At 44.1% G+C, this 22,012-nt stretch overlaps 2 protein-coding genes across 2 annotated transcripts in view; both read right to left on the bottom strand.

Annotated features, from left to right (window-relative positions):
* The window catches only part of Zbtb11 (zinc finger and BTB domain containing 11), a 32,936-nt gene extending 24,831 nt beyond the window's left edge, over nucleotides 1-8,105 (bottom strand). The window contains exons 1-2 of the mRNA XM_059277084.1: nucleotides 7,571-8,105; nucleotides 528-763 (exon numbers count right to left, since the gene is read on the bottom strand). Coding sequence (XP_059133067.1) covers nucleotides 528-763; nucleotides 7,571-7,880 — 546 coding nt within the window. The 5' untranslated portion in view covers nucleotides 7,881-8,105. The remainder of the gene's footprint in view (nucleotides 1-527; nucleotides 764-7,570) is intronic.
* A 2,826-nt stretch (nucleotides 8,106-10,931) lies between these two features.
* Rpl24 (ribosomal protein L24) lies at nucleotides 10,932-17,291 on the bottom strand. The gene is made up of 6 exons (XM_059277083.1): nucleotides 17,132-17,291; nucleotides 16,948-17,023; nucleotides 16,334-16,444; nucleotides 12,713-12,849; nucleotides 12,179-12,242; nucleotides 10,932-11,051 (listed from the first exon to the last, which is right to left on the bottom strand). The coding sequence occupies exons 1-6, from the start codon at nucleotides 17,134-17,136 to the stop codon at nucleotides 10,971-10,973; spliced, it is 474 nt and encodes a 157-aa protein (XP_059133066.1). The 5' UTR covers nucleotides 17,137-17,291; the 3' UTR covers nucleotides 10,932-10,970.
* Nucleotides 17,292-22,012: the final 4,721 nt, after the last annotated feature.

Consider the following 22,012-nt stretch of genomic DNA (forward strand, 5'->3'; position numbering starts at 1 on the left):
GCAGTGGTGGCGCACGCCTTTAATCCCAGCACTCGGGAGGCAGAGGCAGGTGGATCTCTATGAGTTCGGGGCCAGCCTGGGCTACAGAGTGAGATCCAGGACAGGAACCAAAACTACTACTAGTACACACTTAGCTCATATCACATAGTAGACAATCAACATGACTTAAATAAGCTTTACTTTAGACCAGTGGTTCTAAACCTGTAGTCTTGACCCACTTGGGGGTCAAAAAACCCTTTCACGGGGATCTCACCTCAGATATCCTGCAGATCCAATATTTACATTACTATTCATAGCAGAAGCAAAATTACAGTTATGAAGTAGCCACAAAAACATTTTTATGGTTGGGGTCACCACAGTATGAGGAAGTATATTAAAGGGTCTCAGCATTAGAAGTTTGAGACCACTGCTTTAGACAAATACATCCCCTCAGTCTCAGCACTCATAGTCAAACAATGTTACAGACTTGGAAAAACAAACAACCACAAAATCCTTTCAGATAAAAGTTGGCTAGAAAGCACACTTACAAATACAAGTTCATGTTTCGATACTGGCTTCTTTTTTGAAGACTTGGAGGCTGTGGTTGGAGGTGAAGTGAAGTTGCTCAGGTCATCCTCTGATTCATTACTTTCTTCTCCAGATTCAAGGTCCAATCCCAATTCTTCCAACATTTCTGAAGCATCTGATATTGGACGGGAGCGATCAAGCTTCTCCTGGCATTTGCTACACTGTTTTATGTAATCTTTAACTTGCTTTAGAATACCTTCAGTCCAGAAAACAATAACAACAACAAAATTAACACCAAATGTAAGTGTTCCTACTTGAAAGTTGAAGAATGTTATCATTTTATATATACACTAATTTATGTTCAGATGCATATATGCAAGCAGAATCACACTCATAAAGAATGTAGAGTGAATTCTTCAGAATGTGAGACATATTGTCTCAAAAATTTAAGTATATGATTGTAATTTGCTTCCACATTGAGACAGACTTTTCTTAATTATTATCAGGTATTCAATTTCCCCTAGCATGAGATGATTATATATCCTTGCCCATTTCTTTGTGCATTACAAGGCATCTATGCAATAAAAGTTATATTTTGCAGAATGATGTTTCTGTCAGCTATGGACCAAATATATGACAATGCTACTGTAATATAGCCCATACCATCTAGATTCATAGAAGTACATTCTACGTTCAGAAGACCACAAAATCACTTAATACATTCCTCAGTATCTACACTATACCCCTGATGCTAAATACACGAAACCAGTACTCAACTGCCTTGACCTACACAGTTTATATGGCTGAAGCCACAATGAGAAGTAATTTTTCCAAATTGTTTTTAAAGTTGCCACTATACCTCATGCAGAAATAGCTAAATTGGGCTAGAGAGATAGCTCAGCAGTTAACAATGCTCACTGCGCATCCAGAGGACCTGAGCTCAGTTCCCAGCCAGTCAGGCAGTTCACAACTGCCTGTAACACCAACTTTAGCAGCTCTCTTCTGGCCTCTGTGGCATCCACACATGGCATACACGTACACATACTCACACATATACACACAATTAGATCTTCTTTAAAAAAAAAAAAAGAAAGAAAATCTTGACTTTAAGCCTCTCAGACACTAGCATACAACTCTGTTGGTCTCAAAGTCTATGCCTTTGTAAATGTTTTTTGAGTAGTTATACTAAACCTCAACCCATTTATTTGTGTGTGTGCTAGTTTGTTTATCACTGCTTTATAATAGAACATCAAAGATTGAGTCATTCCTAATTTGAATTTATTTGGTCAGTTCTTGAAGCTGGGAATTCAAGACTGAAGGCCAACATCTGATGAAGACTGGCCGATACTTCATAACAGCAGAAGACACGTGGCAATAAGCAGCTAGAGAGGCTGACTCCTCTGTCATTCCAAACCTACTCTCCATAATGAACCCTACTCGTTATGATGGCAGTAATTACTTAAGGATATTGCTATTAACAATACTGCATAGAGGGGGCTGGAGAGATGGCTCAGAGGTTAAGAGCACTGACCCTTCTTCCAGAGGACCTGGGTTCAATTCCCAGCACCCACATAGTGGCTCATAACCATCTATAATGAGATAATATAACACATGAATTTTAGGTTGATAGATTCAAACCGTAGCAATTTAGTCTGTGAGCCAAGAGATATGGTAAATTCCTAGGTTCAGTAGATCACTGCAGACGTGAGAGTTTTTAATATATCTATTATGTATCTGTAAAATTAAAACCTATGGGGGCTGGAGAGATGGCTCAGAGGTTAAAAGCACTGGCTACTCTTTCAAAGGACCCAGGTTCAAGTACCAGCACCCACATGGTAGCTCACAACAGTCTATATCCAGGGGATCCAGCACCCTCACAAAGACATACACGTAGGAAAACAACAATTCACATAAAATAAAGTAAATAAATAAATAAAAAGAAAACCTATTTCAGAATTTATTAGAACAGTGACAACATTAACTTTTTCTTATAAAATGTATTTATTTTACTATGTATGTGCTTGATCATGCCACAGCACATGTGTGAAAGTCAGAGGACAGCTTTCAGGAGTTAGTTCTCCTCTTTCCTGTGGGTTCCAGGGACTGAACTCATGCTGTCAGGTTGGCAGCAAGTGCCTTTATCTGACGAGCCGTCTGCCCAGCCTTATGCAGTGACTACTTAAAAAAATTATCTTTAAAGACCACTCCTTTAAGAAAAAAAAGATTTGCCGGGCGGTGGTGGCGCACGCCTTTAATCCCAGAACTGGGAGGCAGAGCCAGGCGGATCTCTGTGAGTTCGAGGCCAGCCTGGACTACCAAGTGAGTTCCAGGAAAGGCGCAAAGCTACACAGAGAAACCCTGTCTCGGAAAACAAGAAAAAAAAAAAAAAAAAAAAAAAAGATTTATTTATATTATATGTGTATGAGTGGTTGGTTGTGAAGGGCTCTAGCAAACAAAGATTACACCCCTAAAACTAGCCACCAAGGTCTGTTCCCTTATTTGGACACTTTCTTATACTAGACTCACTCTTAAGGCTGATCACCAAGGTCCAACAATCAAAGTAATAAAGTTGAGCAATCAAAAGCCCCTTTTAGGGTACCCCAATTAACATGCTCAATCAAAACATACCACTGAATCCTGACCCATTCTAACATAAACCTCCCCGGTTTTCCTCTTAAAAATTCCCACCTGCAAGGTCATTTGCTGCTGTTTTCTGTCTGAGTCTGAAATCAGCCACTTTACTTTTCTTCCCTGCTTAATAAAAAAATCTGTGAAAATGGGTGTTTGGGGGTGGTTTGTGCTTAATCCGGGGTCTGGGAGGCAGCACCCCATTGTGTGTGGGTCCCTTCAGGTTGCATGTATGTATGTACATCACATGTGTGCCTGGTGCCCATGGAAGGCATAACAAGAGTGTTGAATCTGATGAACTGGAGTCACAGATGACTGTAAGCTAACATACGGGTGCTGGGAACTAAATCCTAGTCTTCTACAAGATCAGCAAGTGTTTGTAACTTCTGTGCCATCTCTCCAGGCCCTCAGTAAATACTTTTAAGTATAGGATATAACAGGTTTGTGAAGGTTGAATGTATAATGAATTTGGGGCTGGAGAGATGGCTCTTATTACTGCTGTAGAATAGTCAACATAGAAATGCAAATTAGTGTTTTGGGAGAGACACTGGAAGAGGGGAAGTGAGCTTTTAGCAACCTGTCGCTCTCTTTGCTAACAAATTCTAGACTCCACTTTTCATCTGAAAATGAAAACCAGATAAACTGATGCTGTGCCTTTTGTTTGTCTGAGACATCTTGGCTAGCTCAGGTTAGCCTCAAACTCACCATGTAATGGAAGCTGGTCTTTAACTGTGATCCACTTCCCTCTCAAGCCACAGGATTACAGGCATGCACCATCATCCTAGTCAGGAATCCCCACCTTATTTAAAGAGTTCCACTCTAATTGGTGAGTATATAGATATATTACTCTCCAAATCGACTCCAGCCCAGAATTGTATTAAAATGTACATTGTTATAGCCAGGTGTGGGAGAATATATGATTACATTCATTGTGTATACATGAACACAAAACCCTTATAAAGAAAAATTAGCCAGGCGGTGGTGGCGCATGCCTTTAATCCCAGCACTCAGGAGGCAGACCAGGTGGATCTCCATGAGTTCAAGGCCAGCATGGGCTACAGAGTGAGTTCCAGGAAAGGTGCAAAGCTACACAGAGAAACACTGTCTCGAAAAACAAACAAACAAACAAAAAAAAAACAAGAAAAATTAATTTAAAAAGGGATGGGGTGGGGGGGTTTGAAAGCATGGCTCAGTAGTTTAGAGCACTTACTGTTCTTGCAGAGGACCCAGGATCGGTTCCCAGCACCCATATGGTGTCACACAACCATGTGTTACAGAATCCAATGCCCTCTTCTGACCTCTGTATCAAGCATGCACATATACACATGCAGATAAAACACTCATACACATAAATAGATCATAAAACACACACACACACACACACACACACACACACACACACACACACAACAAAAAAGGTACTAGCTGGCTGAGTTCAAGTAGCACTAGAGAAACTTCATCAAAAGCATTGAATAAGGATGAAAATGGTAAGAAAAACTACGTCCCTATCTACTACAAGACCTGGGAGCTATTTAACAACTCAATCCTTAGGCCCAACTCCTAAGAGAGGAGGACAAGGAGATGGAAGAGTAATTCCACCAATGGGGAATTGAGAAGCCAGATGCAAAATCAGGTGAAATCTACTTAGATTTGCCTACCTAGTATTTTCTTTAGTTAGTTCACTATAAGATCTCTCTCTAAAAATGTCTTTTAAGCCGGGTGGTGGTGCACACCTTTGATCCCAGCATTTGGGAGGCAGAGGCAGGCAGATCTCTGTGAGTTAGAGGCCATTGTGGTCTACAGAGTGAGTTCCAGGACAGACTCCAAAGCTACACAGAGAAACCGTTTCAACCCCCCCACCAAAAAAAAAAAAAAAAACCAAAATAAAACATCTGAATTAGAAAACAGCCTCCTGGCAAAGAAAGTCCATTGTCTCAAACAATCAAACAAACAAAACTATTCCTAAGCACTTCCGTCAAGCATGGAGTGAGTACTCATCTAACAAACAGCAAGAAACAGTTTCTTGCTCTAGAACAGGGTTTTTGTTTGTTTTTGAGACAGGGTCTCATTATGTAGTTCTGGCTATCCTGGGGATTAAAAGTTTTGGGTAACTGTTGCCTTGCTTGCTGACCTTGACCTTGATATCCTCCCTATGCTAATTCCTTGCCGGGTTCCACCCTCCTGAACGCTTAAGGGAAGTTCCTTGTCTGTGTATCCGGCATAATGGGCATTAACAGCTTAGATGCAAGATTGTAAAGCATCGGTAGCAAACTTCTGCCCTCCGGGGTTCTCCCATTGTGCTGTAAGCCTGTATTTAAGACCTCCTCCCTCCTTCAATAAACGGCATTCGGCATTAAAAAAATAAATAAACAAATAACAGCAAAATAAAAAATAACAGCAAACAAGCAAACAAACAAAAATTTCATTCATTTATTTCATTGCTGTTTGTTTTTAGAGACAAGGTTTCTCTGTGTAGCCCTGGCTGTCCTGGAGCTTGCTCTGTAGACGAGGATAGTATCATACTCAGTGCCTGCTTCTGCCTTCCAAGTGCTGGGACTAAAGGCATGCCCCACCATATCCTGCTTAATTCCAATATTTTTTAAAATATAAAACAAAGGCTGGAGAGATGGCTAACAGTTCAGAGCACTTGTTCTTGCAGAAGACGTTTGATTCCCAGCACCCACATGGTAGCTCAAAACCATCCATAACTCCAATTCCAAGAGATCCACTAATACCTTTTTACCTCTATGGGCACCAGTGGGCACACATACATACAAGCAAAACACCCATACACATAAAATAAATAATCTAAAAAAAAATGAAATGTAAAGAAAAACTGTATGAGATTAAGATAAATCTGGACTGTTATCCACAAAGGAATTCTCTAAGGAACAAACGGACTACCAAGAGTTTTTAAAATAGGCATGATGACAAAGTTAATAAACCTACCAAAAATTAGAATCTAGAACAAATGAGTTAACGCAACAAATAAAGGTCCTTGCTGCTCATCCAGACCACCACAGTACAAAAGTATAATCTGCCTGTGGCCTGCATGTATGCACACATACACACACATTTAAAAATCGTGCACATACATATATACAGGGAAAATATTCACATACCTAATTATTTTAAAATTAAAAAGAAAAACAAGCTCTTCTGCTCTCCTGTGCTTCCCAGGGGAACAAGAAATGTTAGGGTTATTATTTTCTGGCTCCCAAATAATCACTTAAGTCAGGTCAGGTAGCACAGGTTTTTAATCCATCCAGGCTACTAAGACATTCAGATACTTACATTCAATGCCAGCCTAAGAAACCAAGTGAGATCTTTCCTCAGATAGATAATCAGTCAATGAATCACAGTAACCTTATATTTTTCTCAACATATATAGTGTCTCACGGTTCCCGGGGCCGTTTTGACAAAATCAAAAGATATAAGACAGGCTGGCACATTACTTTAATCTCAGCACTCAGGAGGCAGAGGCAGGCAGATCTCTGCGAAGTTCAAGGCCAGCCTGGTCTGCAGAGTGAGTTCCAGGATAGCTAGGACTGTCATACTGAGAAACCCTGTTTTGAAACACACACACACACACACACACACACAAATACTATTATGGAACAGGATCTGATATCACCGTGATTGGTGAGCCAAGGCTGTAATCTCAACACTTGAGAGGCTGAGGTGGGAAGATTGTCATACTCAAAACAAGAAAAAACAAAACAAACAAACAAACAAACAAACAAAAACATGCCCAAAGGGGCATAATTCTGACTAATAAAATCTCTTATGATGATGTGTCCATGTGGTCCCTTCTCCCAAGAAAAGGAAGTCTCTGACAGTCTTTAAGGCTACCTAATGCTCTAAAAAAGGGACTCAAGACGACTGCTCACAATTATTCCTAATAACTACGCTATTCCATTTTTACGTCGCAGTTGCACAAACAGAGAAAGGCGGGCAAGGGGATCCAGAGGTTCCCGAGCCCACTGGCCAAACCCGAGCTGCGCTCACTGCAGACCGCAGCCCCTGCAGGGTTCAGGACGGCCATCTGGTGCTGAGAGGAGAGGGTCTGAGCCTCGGCCTGCCTCCCGCCCGCCCGCCCGCCCACTCCTCCCTAGGGGCCTGAGGGGGCGGGCTCAGAGGCCTGGCCACACCCTCCCTCGGCTGGCCCTGCCCCCGGGGAAGCCCCCGAAGCCCCACCCCGGGCGAGGGTCCGCCCCCAGCCTCCCGGGCCTCCTTCCTGTGGGGAAGTGCGGCTGCTTTCGCGTCCCCCACCCGCTCGGCTGGGTCCCGCGGCCGCTGCGCCGCCGAACGCCGGCTGGCCAGGGGACGGCCGTCCGAGACCCCGGGCTCGCGAGTGCGCACGCAGGCCTTGCCGCGGGGCCGTAGCCCCGCAAGCCTGCCGCCGAGCCGCCCCCTCGCCCGGGCCAGCACTCACCTCGCCACCAGTACGTCTTGGACAGGTCGTGCCAGGTCTGATGTCGGGTGTGGTGAGTGCCTCCGGGGCCCAGGTGTGCCGCCTCTATGAGGCCCTGGCGACGCTCCGGCTGCAGCACTACCTCCAGCTCGGCAAAGGTCTTGCGGTGCCGCTGCCGCCGCTGGTAGTACAGAGTCCCGCCGCGCACGACGTAGCAGGCGGCAGCCTTGCGGATTTTACGCTTGACATTGCCCTCGGTGCCCGGTGCATAAGGCTCACGTTCGTTCGTCAAATAGCGCAGGATGGCCCGATAGCTTTCCTCGCTTGACATCGCGGATGGCAGCGCCCTTTAGGGCGCCTGTCAGCGGTAGGGAAAGGCAGACAGCGCTCTGCCTCCGTGTAGCTGCAACAGCAGTGGCAACACTTTGAGGAGGAACGCCTACGCCTTTGGTGGGCGCTCTTCGAGGGCGCCCGCAGCGCCCAGGAAGAACCGACGACTTGGTAACCAGGGGGAACTGCACTTCTGCAGCGCGCGGGATCCGCTGGCGACTGACAAAATGGCTGCTGCACCACCGGAAGTGACGCGCGCGCGGGGCGTGGCCTCTGGCCTGATTGGAGCGCTCTCGATTTCTGGCTCTGAGGGAGCGGGCGGAGTGACGTCAATACTGCGGGAGGACATTTTGGAAGAGGGTACGCTCTTTCTGGCAGATACAAGGGTCTTCAGCGGACATCTTAAGTCCTGGCAGTTTTTTTTTTTTTTTTTTCCCTTCCTTTTCCCACGCTCTCTGGAAAGCCACGTGTTTGAGCTGTTCGGTGTTTGTTGCCCTAACTGAGACCCTCCCCCCCCAAAGGGTGAAGGACACCGTTTTTTCTGTCTACGTTGAGACTCGATATACTAAATTCCGCCGATTTGAAAGAGTCGTTTGCCACTCACTGTGGGCTCTGGGCCAAAGATAGTCGCAGTATTATCAAGCATTAAGTGTCTCAATGTTAGGAATTATCCTCTTAGAACTATTCCAAACTACTCAAGGTAAGATTTTTCTAGAATCACCATGGTGATGACTACGCAGGCCCAGATTATTTAAATAATTAAATTAACACGGAGAGGCGATCCCTCCTTCCTGGTGTCAATCTGATGTGCCCTTGGAATGTCGGGACACTGGTGTGCTTTGCTGAACTGGAAGGTTCCAGGCTTCCCAGCCTATGGGCTTTGGCTGAAAATGCCATTAATATTTTTCAGCCTGGAGGATACGGATCTATGGAGATTTTAGAACTTTAAGGTATCTCAGGTGAAGAGCAAGCATAGGGCTGTGAACTCAAAGAGGGCAGGGATTAGGGTTTCTCCTACTATAATGGAAATGAAGAGAGCATCCTTCTATGGTGATGCAGATATCCAAACCCACCTAAGGAATTTGGTCTGTACTGGGTGTGGCCTCACGACTCCAATACTAATTTAAAAATGTTACCAAGATTTTTTAATAAAATCTTGAGAATACAGGGATAATGAGGTGGTAAATCCAACGATGATACAATTAATTTACTTTAAATCTTTTAAGCATTTGGAGGCAACAGAAAATATTACTATTATTTTTGTCTTAGTGATCCAACAATTTTCTTCCTAAGAGAAGTCAAACCTTAACCTTGTGTTTATTTCTAGATCTTTGTGGACCATCTGGGCTATAAGTCAACTGCTCTTCAAAGCGATTGTCCAATTATGTCCTTGCGAAGATCTGCATTTTGTCTTAACAGACTTTTTTACACAAATTAATGGCTATTTGGGGGAAAGATCTTGTTACTAGGCTGGTCTCAAACCCTTAACAATCTTTTTTTTTTTTTTTTTTTTTTTGATTTTACAAGACAGGGCTTCTCTGTGTAGTTTGGTTGCCTGTCCTGGATCTGTTGACTAGGCTGGCCTTGAACTCAAGAGATCTCCCTGGCTGTGCCTCCCAATGCTCGGATTAAAGGTGTATGCCACCACTGCAGGGATAATCCTCATTCTTGCATGCTGAAATTAAAGGCAGCTGACTACATCTGCTTCACTTTCATATACACCTATTAGCAGGCTAACAAACTGGGGGCTCAGTTGGAAAGTTGTCAGTTGAGAGTGTCTCGTGTACTCCAAGCTTGACTCAAATTCATTACATAGCCAAGGTGACCTTGAACTTCTGAGAAAATTTAAAATTTGACACGGCTTTATTCAGTTCAAGAAACAAGTACATTATACCACATTTAAGCAATACTGAGCTGGGCACTGGTGGCACATGCCTTTAATGCTAACACTTGGGAGGCAGAGGCAGGGGCATCTCAAAAGTTTGGAGCCAGCCTGCCCTACAAATCAAAGTTCCAGGGTACCAGAACTACAGAGAAAGTTTCCAAAAACAAAACCAACCCCCCCCCCAAAAGGCTAAACATGGTAGCACATGCAACTGTACTGCAAACACTCAAGAAAATTACTTAGCTGAAGGCCAGAGTAGGCAATATATCCCTTACCTTTCTGCCTCCTACCCCCCAAAAACTGAGGGCAGTGGCCCTTGACTTGAAACAATTTCTGGAAATTTCAGGACAGCCAAAGTGACAGATGTTTCAACAACAAAACAGCAGGATGTATTGGTGCACTCACTATATATAATCCTTACACTAAAGCTATAAGACAATCTTGAGGTTCCAACAGTCTTCAATCTAAAAACTACACAAGGCAGCAGTGACTTTCACTGAAGCTCATCGTGGAAGCATAGATTGATAATTTAACTTCTAACAGCCAAGGATAGCTGAGGTACTAATCAATAGAAGGCCAAACCTATATGATTCTACCCAATATGATTCTAATCACTAAGAAAAGGTATTGAAGTTTACCAGTTTAAACAAATACTGCAACATCCTAGGATTGAAAGCTTCCTAATGTTAAAGTAATATGCTTTTAATGCTTACCATATACAAGAAAACCCTACATTTTTTAGGGGTAGTGAGGAGGTAAAGAGGTTTCATGGAGGCTGGGCTTGAACTGTTTTCTTGTCTCCCAAGCGCTGGGATCATAGCTGTGCTCCAAATACAGCTCACATTTTGTTTCCCATCTCTTCAACTAAGGTTGTATTAGGAGGTATTATTGCTGAGAAAGAAACTTTTAAGTTTTCCAGACAGGGTCTCTTAGCATGTAGTTCTGGCTGTCCTGGAACTCAGAGGTCCACTTGCCTCTGCCTCCTGAGTGCTCAGATGAAGATTAAAAGTGTGACAGGTACCATAGCCAGTAAGAAATAAAACACTTTTAGTTGGAGACTGACTGTAAGAACTCAGGCAAGCTAAATAAACAGTCTGTGGCTAAGCCACCCCACCCCAAATACAACTGCATGTTTTATTAAAGAGAAAAAAAATCCAACACCTAGAGTTAGAGATTGATCTTTATTCAAAACTCTGATCTACCAAGTTAGCGTTTTCCACCAACTCGGGGAGCAGAGACCTTCACAGGCTTCACAATCTTTTGTTTAGGTGCTGCTTTGGTAGGGGCCTGTAAAAAAATAACAGGACATTATTCAATAGGATTTCGCCACTTTGCCCTTATGGTTGATTCTTTACTACCTGTCCTGTCCTAATAATTTAACTGTGTTATTACCAACTTCAAAGTAACCTATGCTTAAAGTTCATTTCCATCATATAATATTGTTACAGATTGAACAGTAAGAAGATACAATGTAGTATGGGATCCTGAATTGTTAGTAACAATTGGGTATTCTTGAAAGACATTCAGGCCTTGGCCTTGAACTGTTCCTGTCCCCTGAACTGTTGCTGTCCCCAGTCTTCACAATGCTCTGACTGGAGTCTCACACTACTTACAAACACAGCCATTTAAGAATGACGTATGTGTTAATTTATTTTGGATGGGGCACACCACAGCACACATGTAGACAACATGGAAAACTTGTCAGAATTAGCTCTCCCACTACCACAGCCCTCCAAGATCAAACCAGGCTTTGCAACACGTGCCTTTACCCGCTGAGCCAGAGCCATCACTGCTTTAAAATGTTTACTATCCTTGAGGGCAGGGTCTTGCATGACACCTGTGTGGAAGTCAGTACAGTACAACTCACAGTGTTGGTTCTTCCCTTTCACCTTGTGGTCTCCAGGGCTATACTAGGGTTGGCAGCAAGGGCCTTTCTGGCAGAGCCATCTTGCCCACTCAAAAATGAAAAACTGTTGCTAACTTTCTGGCTTTAATTTTTTTTAATTACTAGAAAAAGCTGGGTAAACTCATTGTACTGTTATATAGCTAGTCCAAGTGTAAAATTACTTCAAAGTCTTAAAAAGACAAAAGCCAAGCTGGGAACAAGGGACCGTACACATAATCCTATCTAGGCAGCAGGACTGTCCCTAAATTCAGACAAGTCTTGTCCATAGTTCTAAACCAGCCTTGGTTACAGTGACTCATCTCAACTAATACAAAGAAAAGCTATCTTCAAGTTCCCTTTTTTAAGGCATCTAAAATTGAGACTCACTAGAAATTTGAGATATATATAACCATTCCCCTGGAAACTAGCTACGACCATTTCCAATAGAAACTTGCACCTGTCCTTTACTAACCCTTGTATTAAAGGTACCATGTCCTACACTAAGAACCCAAGAAGACCCCCCAGTTACCTTGGCAGCAGCCATTGCTGTCTTCTTGGACGCCTGCTTAGCCTTTTTTGCTTCCTTGGCAGCCCTGTGGAGTCATAAGCAACAGTAAGCCAAAGACTTTACTCTTTAAGGACACAACTTATTGGTAAGGAGCCAGAGTTTTGGACAGGTGGAACCATCATATTCCTTCCCCATATTTGTGAATGAAATCCAAAATCCAGAACCAGGCTCAATGGTACAAGCCTAGTTATACATACAGCCCTTGAGGCCATGACAGGAAGATCATAAACCCAAGGGCAGTGGGGCTTTACAGGGAGAGCTTAGCAAAGAACCCCACAAAAACCAGCTCCAAAGAGTTGCCAATAAATTCCATTATCCAAGTCAGCTTAACATGTGGAACTGTACTGACTACGGAGACTCAACAAATCATATTTAAAGTATATGCCTGCATTAAGCTTCTAACAACTGACAGTCCCATGAGATTAGGTTCCTGTACCAGAAAAACCATCTAGTCACCCCAGTAGCTGCCATGTTCATGGTGCAGCATTTCCTTACCTGATAGCCTGTTCTCGCTGAGCTTTCCTAACTTCTGGTTTCTGGTTCCTCTTGGCCATTATATCAGCAAGAGATGCACCAGTGATAGCCCGCTGGAATTTGACTGCACGGCGGGTTCTTTTCTTTTGAATTTCTTCCTACAGAGCAAAGAGAGGATTGGATCGACCTTACTCACTGACTTTGGAAGTGGGAATTAAAGTCTAAGAACAGTTTCCTCTGTGTGTGTATGTGTTGAGACAGACTTCTCTGTAGTCCTGCCAAAACCCAGGGCAGGGATTAGGTGTGTACCACGATGCCTGGCCCCTTGGGTCACAACCACCTGTGATTCCAGTACCAGGGCCCCGACACTATCTCTGACCTCTGCAGGCACCAGGCACAAACACTGCACTTATAAGCATGTAGGCAAACGTCACGCACATAAGAGTACTTCTAAAGGCTATTCTAAAAATGACTTAGCAAGACTGTTTACAGACTCAAGAAATCTAGTTATGAAGAGGGCTTAGGAAGAGAATACTAAAATCTTCCAAGCTTTAATATCCAGGAACCCAAAGTTTGCTGTAGATTCTATACTGCAAGTCTATACTATAGTTATTATGAGAAACAAGATCTCGTAGTGTAGCCTGGTAGTAGTGGTGCACGCCTTTAATCTGAGTTCAAGGCCAGCCTGGACTACACAGTGAGTTCCGGGACAGTCAAAGCTCCACAAGGAAACCCTGATAAAAATTTTTTTTAAAACAAAGATTGAATCTTAAAGTAGAAAAAGCCAAAATTTGTTTCATTTCTCATCCCAAGTCCTTCCTAAAACAATTCTCTAAGGGTGGTGGTGGCACACGCCTTTAATCCCAGTACTGGGCGAGCAGAGCCAGGCGGATCTCTGAGTTCAAGACCAGCCTAGTCTACAGAGCAAGATCTAGGAAAGGCACTAAGCTACACAGAGAAACCCTGTCTCGAAAAACCAACCAAAAAAAACAAAAATAAGAAACAAACAAACAAAAAAACTCCATTCCATTCCCCATCCCCCCCTCATGTTTCAGTCTTTATTAATCTGCCTATTCTAGGCACCTCATAAAAGTAAAACCTTTGGCCTAGCCCAGCTCAGTAGTTTTCAACGTAGCTCACCTAAGACTATCAGAAAACAGATATTCACATTATGATGCATAAAAAGTAGCAAAAAAACTAGTTATAAAAGTAACACGAAAATAATTTTTTATGGTTGGGGGTCACCACAGAAGGAACTGTATTAAAGGGTCACAGCATTAGGAAGGTTGAGAACCACTGGTCTAGCCTATTTCCTCAGCCTATCTTCAAAGCTGGCTGTTTTTCACCCTTTAAAAGGCTAAATATCCCACTGCATATATGTATGTGGCTGCATATTCCTAACCAAAAACTTGCCTCCCCATGGAGGGTATCGGACCACCACCACAACAAATGGGAAATTTCAATTTCAATGCTGAGTTCATGTGAGGGATTGCTGACAAAATACAGGTTAAAAAAAAAATCACTGCTAGACTCAGAAAGACAAACACGGTATGTACTCTCTTAAATGGATATTAGACACAAAGCAAAGGATAACCAGGCTACAACCCACAACCCCAGTGAAGCTAGGTAAAAAGGAGGACCCTAAGAGGGTCACACATGGAGGGCTCCAGGAAGGGAAAATAGTTAAGATCGCCTGGGTAAACTGGGGGAGGGAGGGATGGGACTGAGATGGCAGAGTGGAGGAAGGGATGGAGAGGGAGAGATATCTTGGAGAGGGAGAGATATCTTGGTTGAGGGAACCATTAGGGGGTTAGGGAAGGAGAAGCCTGGTGCTAGGGAAATCCCCAGGAATCCACAAGGATGACACCAGCTATGACTCCTAGCAATGATGAAGAGGGTCCCTGAACTTACCTTCCCTATAATCAGATTAGTGATTATCCTAATTGTCATCATAGAACCTACATCCAGTAACAGATGGAAGCAGATGCAGTGATCCACAACCAAGCACTGGGCTGAGCTACTAAACTTCAGCTGAAGAGAGGGAGGAGGGATTACAGGAGCAAGTGAGGTCAAGATCATAATGGGGAAAACCACAGAGACAGCTGACCCAAGCTGGTGGGAGCTCATGGACTCTGGCCTGTCAGCTGGGGAACATGCATGGGTCTGAATAGGCCCTCTGAATGTGGCTCACAGTTATGTGGCTAGATCTGTTTGGGAAGCCCCTAGTAGTAGGATCAGGAATTATCCTGGGTGCATGAAATGGCTTTTTGGAACGCATTCCCTAGGGTGAGATACCTTGCTCAGCCTTGACACAGTGGGGAGGGGCTTGGTCCTGTCTCAACTTAGTATGCCAGATTTTTTGACTCCCCAAGGGAGGCTTTACTCTTTCTAGGAGCAGATAAGGGGGTAGGATGGGGTGAGGGGGGAGGGAAACTGGGATTGGTATGGAAAATGAAGGAAAATAAACTTTTTTAAAAAATAAATACTGCTTAAAAAAAAAAACACCTTTAGGCTAAAAGAGAAATAGAACTATGGGTTCTATTAGACTTGGGTCCCATCACAAAAAATCTTATGTACATGCAACTATTTTTAAGAATCCCAAAACAAGCTGGCAGTGGTGGCAAATGCCTTTAATCTCAGCACTCCTCAGGAGGCAGAGGCAGAGTGGACAAGGACAGCCAAGGCAACACAGAAACCCTGTCCAAAAAAAAAAAAAAAAAAAAAGAACCCTAAATGGCAAACTTTCTAGCTTCAACATTCAACCCAAAGTACATGCCTTTTTGGAGAAAGGGTTTTACTTTGTAGCCTTGGCTAGCCTCAAAGTCAATTCTCTCGTCTCAGCAGTCCAAGCTCAGTACCAAATTTTATTACATTTTATGTACCTGCTTTCAATACTTAGAAAGGAACTTCCAGATGTTACAATTTTTAAGATTTTTAACTTTTCGTCAGCCTGGTCTATAGTTCCAGGACTACAGAAAAACCCTGTCTCAAAAAACAAAACAAAATTAACTCTGAGTTACACAAAGTTGGCCACAGCAGCTGCGTCATCTCACTTTAGCAATGTACTAAGTTTCAGGTTTCTCTACATCCTCACCAACACCGGTAAGACCCCCACTGGGGCATTCAAAAAGATCTAGTAAATGAAATTAGAAATTAATCCTTCCTTCCACTAACCCCCTGTGTTCTGCTTGGGAAACAATGTGCGCTTAGGTTGACCTTGAACTACTCACCATCTTGCTCCCGAAACCTCCCAAACACTGGGATTACAAGAGTGGTGACCATGCCCATATGACGTATTTCACATCTGGTGCTATTTATTTACTATAACAGATAGCTAGAAACTCGTAAGCCCCAAACATGCCAAGCCTCCTGACGACCTAGGCTGTAGTCCTACCACCACACCTCTATCCACTGCAACACCATACATCCTAAGGGACTCCGCAACCGTAGAGGGGATCCTTTCAAACCTCCACACACAGCCCGAGTCTATGGTATACAAGGCGACACTAGTTCTGTGATCTGTCACTCGCTTGATGCTTTCAATTTTAAGGGCCCATTTTCATAGTCTTATTTAATCGAGGTTTAACATGGCAAAATCTGACAGCGCAATTTTAAGAGGCTAGCAAGATGCACTCCACTTACCGACTGTCCCTTCTTGTGTTTTCTTCTGTAGAGGACAGTCCAGTTTATCTGCCGAGGATTCCTTTTGGAAAGGAATGCGGACTCGCATTTTGCATTAAGAAACTGGAAAACCTGGGGTTAACAAGTTCATAAATTAGTCACTCCTTTTATACAAAGTATAAGAGGCTGAGATCGAAAAATCCTTATCCCATTTTTATTCTAGTTTTCTCGTTTCGGTCGTCTGTGACACAAGCGCCAGGCAACTGGGTGGCATGAAGGTCTCCACATTTCATCTTTTCTCAGGAGCAGGCGAATCTACACTCGTCCCCAAGGGTCGGATGGCGTTACGTTTTGAGGAAATGTGGCTTTTAGCCCTCTCAGAGTTAAAAAAAAAAAAAAAAAAGACCGGCCGCCCGTTAAGCAGCCAGATCACTCCGAGTCCCGGTCATTTCTCTTTCCCGTGGCTATTATTAGTGACCCAGCGCACTCACTTCCGGGCTGGTTCACCTCCATCTACATTCACCCAGGTTTCCCATCCCACGCCCCGCGGCCCCGCGGTCCCCGCGGCCCCCCACTGGCCGGCCGACCGGCCTCTCCCTCGCCGGGGTCCCGAGCCGGCCCAGCCGCCCTTTCACCTTCCCGTCGGTCCTGGCGTAGCGCCGCCCGTGTCCGGGGTAGATCTTGTAGCCGCTGAAACTGCACAGCTCGACCCTGGAAGGAAAGCCCAAAGCCCGTTAGGGTGTGCGCGGCAAGGGGAAGCCATCCCCGGGCACTCTGCCGCAGGATGGAGGCGGATTGGGAGACAGGGAGCTCGCTTACTTCATGGCGAAAGCTGCCGGCCGGCCGGAGGACGGAAAGATGGCGAAGAGAAAGGATGAATCATGGGAAAACACCTTATAGGCGGGGGAGAATCTCCTCCCTAAATCCCCTCCCTGGACCCCGGCGCCCTGTGATGACGTCACGTCCGGGAGTCGGCTCTCGGTTTCCTAGCAACAGCTTTCTTCCCAAATTACGGACAGACACTGTCCTTCCAAGGTTCTGTAAGGCCCAGGCAGGTGGCCGTCAAAAAGACAGGCTGGACTTTGGTTCTGTGTCCTTCCGTTTCCCGCAGGCAAGTGTTCTAGAATCCAGAGGCAGCCTTTTGCGGGGAACATGGACAAAATACAGGGGTGTTCCACGTGTCTCTTCTCTTCTTAGGACGGTCACATCATGCCTTTGCTTTTGAAACAAAATTAAATCGTAGTAGCCGACAGAATGGCCCAGAGATAGCGCGAGTGGTACGCAAAACCCTGAGTTAAATCTCCAATTTCAGAAAAAATTTAATACTTTGAGCCCGGCTCGGTGGCGCAAGGTTTTCAACCCTAGCTCTCTCTGGGAGGCCTCCTGCAGGCTGATCTGCGTGGCAAGAGAGGGCCGAGGCTGTGCAGTGAGAGCCTGTATCAAAACTAAAAATAGCCGCTTGTTTAAATAGACAGCCCGCGCTTGTGATACCAGCACTCAGGAACGAAGGCAGACTGCCGCAAGTCTCGGTGTACACACCACACACACACACACACACACACACACACACACACACACAGTTAAACTTTTTTTTTTTTTTCTTACTTTTTTCTTTTCTTCAGAAAAGCTATTTTAGGAGGCTGGAGAGATGGTTCAGCGACTCAGAGCACTGACTGCTCTTCCAGAGGATTCGCATTCATTTCCCAACACCCACATGGCAGCTCACATCTGTCTATAACTCCATTTCCAGGGGATCTGTCACCCTCACACACATACGTGCAAGCAAAACACTAATGCACATAAAGGTAAATAAATTTGAGAGACAGAGCGAGAGAAGCTATTTTAGGCCTGGAAAGATGACTCAGAAGTTAAGAGCGCTTGTGCTAGCCGAGGACTGGTGTTTGAGTCCCAGCATCCACATAGTGGCTCACAACCATCTGTAATTCCAGTTCCAGGGAATCCAGCCCTGTCTGATGACCTCCAATTGGCACCACGCTGGCACATGGTGCATGTACATGCATTCATACAAAACATTCAGACACATAAAATAAGATGAATAAATCTAAAAATAAATAAATAAAGCTTTTAATTAAAAAATCTATTTTTGTCGGGCAATGGTGGAGCAGGCATTTAATCCCAGTTCTAAGGAGGCAAAGGCAGGCAGATGTCTGTGAGTTAAAAAGCCAGCCTGGAACTCGTTCCAAGACAGTTGAGGCAACACAAACTGTCTTGAAAAACAAACAAGCAAATAAACAAAACAGCTATTTTAAAGAACTTCCTGGCCAGGTGGTGATGGCACATGCCTTTAATCCCAGCACTGGGGAGGTTGAGGCAGGCGGACCTCTGTGAGTTCAAGACTAGCCTGAGTCTACAAAGCTAGTTCCAGAACAGCCAGAATACATACAGAGAAACCCTCTCTTGAAAAACTGAAAATAAATAAATAAATAAATAAATAAATAAATAAATAAATAAAAATTACTTGAAGTTGTTGAGATGGACCAGCAGGTAAAATGCTTGCCCTTTAAGCTTGATGACCTGAGTTCAATCCCCAGAACCTACGTGAATGTGGAAAGCAAAACCAACCTTACATAGTTGTCCCCTAATCTCCTGCGCTTGCTGTGGTGTACACATTCTCGCACAGACACAGAGAGACATTATACCCACAGAATAATATTTTTTAATTTTAAAACCACAAAGTGAAGATCACTGGAAGAAGATAACCAAGACTACCTCATAACTTCCATGTGTGGGCCAGTGCACCACACACATGCACACATTAAAAATAAAAAGTCTTTAGCCAAGGTTTTATATCTACCAATTTTAGGGAATATAGGTGACAAAGGCACGTGTCAAATGTCTCCACGGGAATGCAATTCACAAAAATTAATGTGTAAGAAACAAGACAACAGTTGCTCTAGCTGTATTCAAAGAGAGAAAAGGAGATGTATACAGGGCTGGCAGCACACATGATTTGCAAGGCCCAGTGTAACACCAAGGGGTTGGAAAAGGTGCCGTTAGAAGAACTAAGTCTATTCTCTTTTTCCTTGAATGTATTTCTCCATCTTCAGTAGCACTTTCTTCATTTGCTTTTTAATGTGATATTTTCTCACACCAAGACAGAGAAGGGCTACCGCCTTTACTGATGCCTAGCGACCTGATGATATGTTTGTTCAAAAGGCCCACTGGCTGATTCCTGATCTATCAGCTCACCGTTTCTCTTTTTATTTATTTATTGATTGATTGATTGATTGATTGATTGATTGATTTTAATTCTCTATGCAACAGCTGTTCTGGAACTAGCTCTGTAGACCAGGCTGGCCTTGAACTCACAGAGATCTGCCTGCTTCTGCCTCTCAAGTGCTGGGATTAAAGGCGTGTGCTACCACCACCTGGCACTGTTTCACTTTTGTTGTTGTTATTGTTTTTGTTTGTTTGTTGTTTTTGTTTTTTTTGAGACAGAGTTTCTCTGTGTAGCCCTGACTGTCTTGCAACTTCTCTGTAGACCAGGCTGGACTAGAACTCAGAGATCTGCCTGCCTTTGCCTCCAAAGTGCTGGGGTTAAAGGTGTGAGCCACCATGCCTGGTTCCCTCTCTCTCTCTCTCTATCTCTATCTCTCTCTCTCTCTCTCCCCATTTTTTACACAGATCTGTCTGCCTTTGCCTCCCGAGTGCTGGGATTAAAGGCTGCTGGGATTAAAGGCGTTCACCACCACCTCCTGGACAGCCAGGGCTGTTACACAGAAACCCTGTCTCGAAAAAGCAAAAACAAATAAACAAAAATAAGACATACAACAAAAGATGCTATAACGCCGGTGGTGGTCTACAGAGTGAGTTCCAGGACAGCTAGGGCTGTTACACGGAGAAATCCTGTCTCGAAAAACCAAGAAAAAAAGAGAGAAGGAGGAGAAGGAGAAGAAAAAGAAGAAGATATACCATGAAGTCTAAGAATTGCCTTAAGACAACTTGAGAGGGTTACAGGTCTCGAGGCATGTGTGAAGAACTGCTTGGCCAGGAGTGGGTAATATCTCATTCCACACCCGTCAAAATTAGCCTGTTGAGGAGGAGTATAAGAAAAGTGGTTCCTCCACAATAGACTGCTGGCAATGGTCGAGAGCAAGCCCAAACTGACCTACTCTGGTGATAGGATGGCCAAACACCCTAATTGTCGTGCTAGAAACCTCATCCAATGACTGAGGAAACTGGATGCAGAGATCCATGGTCAGGCCCCAAGTGGAGCTCCAGGAGTCCAAATGGCGAGAAAGAGGAGGGTTTATATGAGTGAGAGTTGTTGAGACCAAGATTGGAAAAAAGCACAGGGACAAATAGCCAAACGAATGGAAACACATGAACTATGAACCAATAGCTGAGGGGCCCCCAACAGGATCAGGCTCTCTGGATAAGTGAGACAGTTGATTAGCCTGATCTGTTTGGGAGGCATCCAGGCAGTGGGACTGGGTCCTGTGCTCATTGCATGAGTCGGCTGTTTGAAACCTGGGGCTTATGCAGGGTCGCTTGGCTCGGCCTGGGAGGAGGGGACTGGACCTGCCTGGACTGAATCTACCAGGTTGAGCTCAATCCCCAGGGGTGTCTTTGCCCTGGAGAAGATGGAAATGGGGGGTGGGTTGGGGGGAAGGGGGGCACCGGAGGGGGGAGAACAAGGGAATCAGTGGCTGATATGTAAAAATTAAATTATAAAATTAAAAAAAAGAAAAGAAAAAGAAAAGTGGTTCCTGCTAGTTGGGAGTGGGAGTGATTGGTAAGGAGGGCACTTTGTGTGTTAATGGTAACATTCTATATTTGGGTGGGATCTGGGTTAATTTCAGTTTGTCTAAACTTGGGAAATGTTCATTTAAAATTAGTTGATTTCACTGTATATAAATTTTACTTCTAAGTGTTATTAGGGGGTCTCTTGGTTTCTGGAGCTAAGAAATTGGTCGGAAGACTCACTTTAAACAGAAGTTGATTTAACCTTGCAAAGCAAGCATTCCAAAGACAGATTGGTGTGGAGGGGACAGAAGGAGGGGGTGTCTGGGAGTTGTCAGCCCAGTCAGCTCTGCCTTGGGAGGTGTAAAGAAGGTTTATGAATATTTATGAGGTGGTTAGCATATTCATGGGGTAATGCTTTTCCCTTCCCAAATCACAGCTGATGGGACATCCCTTTTATAGTTTTCCTCTTCCCCTGTTTGTCTAGAAACGCCCATAGGAGTGGCGATGGCAGCAGTAATTGGACATGCACATCCCTCCTCGGTGTACATGTGTATCTTATGTGGCAGGAACAAGCTCCTGACCATTGGACATAACACTAAGATGCAGCTGTGGTTTTCTTGGTTATCTTTTTCTTTTCTTTTTTTTTGGTTTTTCGAGACAGACTTTCTCTGTGTAGCTTTGCACCTTTCCTGGATCTCGCTCTGTAGACCAGGCTGTCCTCGAACTCACAAAGATCCGCCTGCCTCTGCCTCCTGAGCACTGGGATTAAAGGCGTGCACCACCACCGCCTGGCTCTTGGTTATCTTATAATTATCTAATTCTTAAAAAGATTTTTTTTTGAGATTTACTTATTTTAGTGTACGAGTGTCTTGCCTGTGTGTATGTCTGTGTACCATATGCACGCAGTGCCCATAAAGGCCAGAAGAGAGCATTGGATGCCCTTGAACTAGTATTTCAGATAGTTGTGAGCCACCCTGTGGGTACTGGAAATCT

The sequence above is a fragment of the Peromyscus eremicus genome, chromosome 12, assembly GCF_949786415.1.
Source record: "Peromyscus eremicus chromosome 12, PerEre_H2_v1, whole genome shotgun sequence".
NCBI lineage: Eukaryota > Metazoa > Chordata > Mammalia > Rodentia > Cricetidae > Peromyscus > Peromyscus eremicus.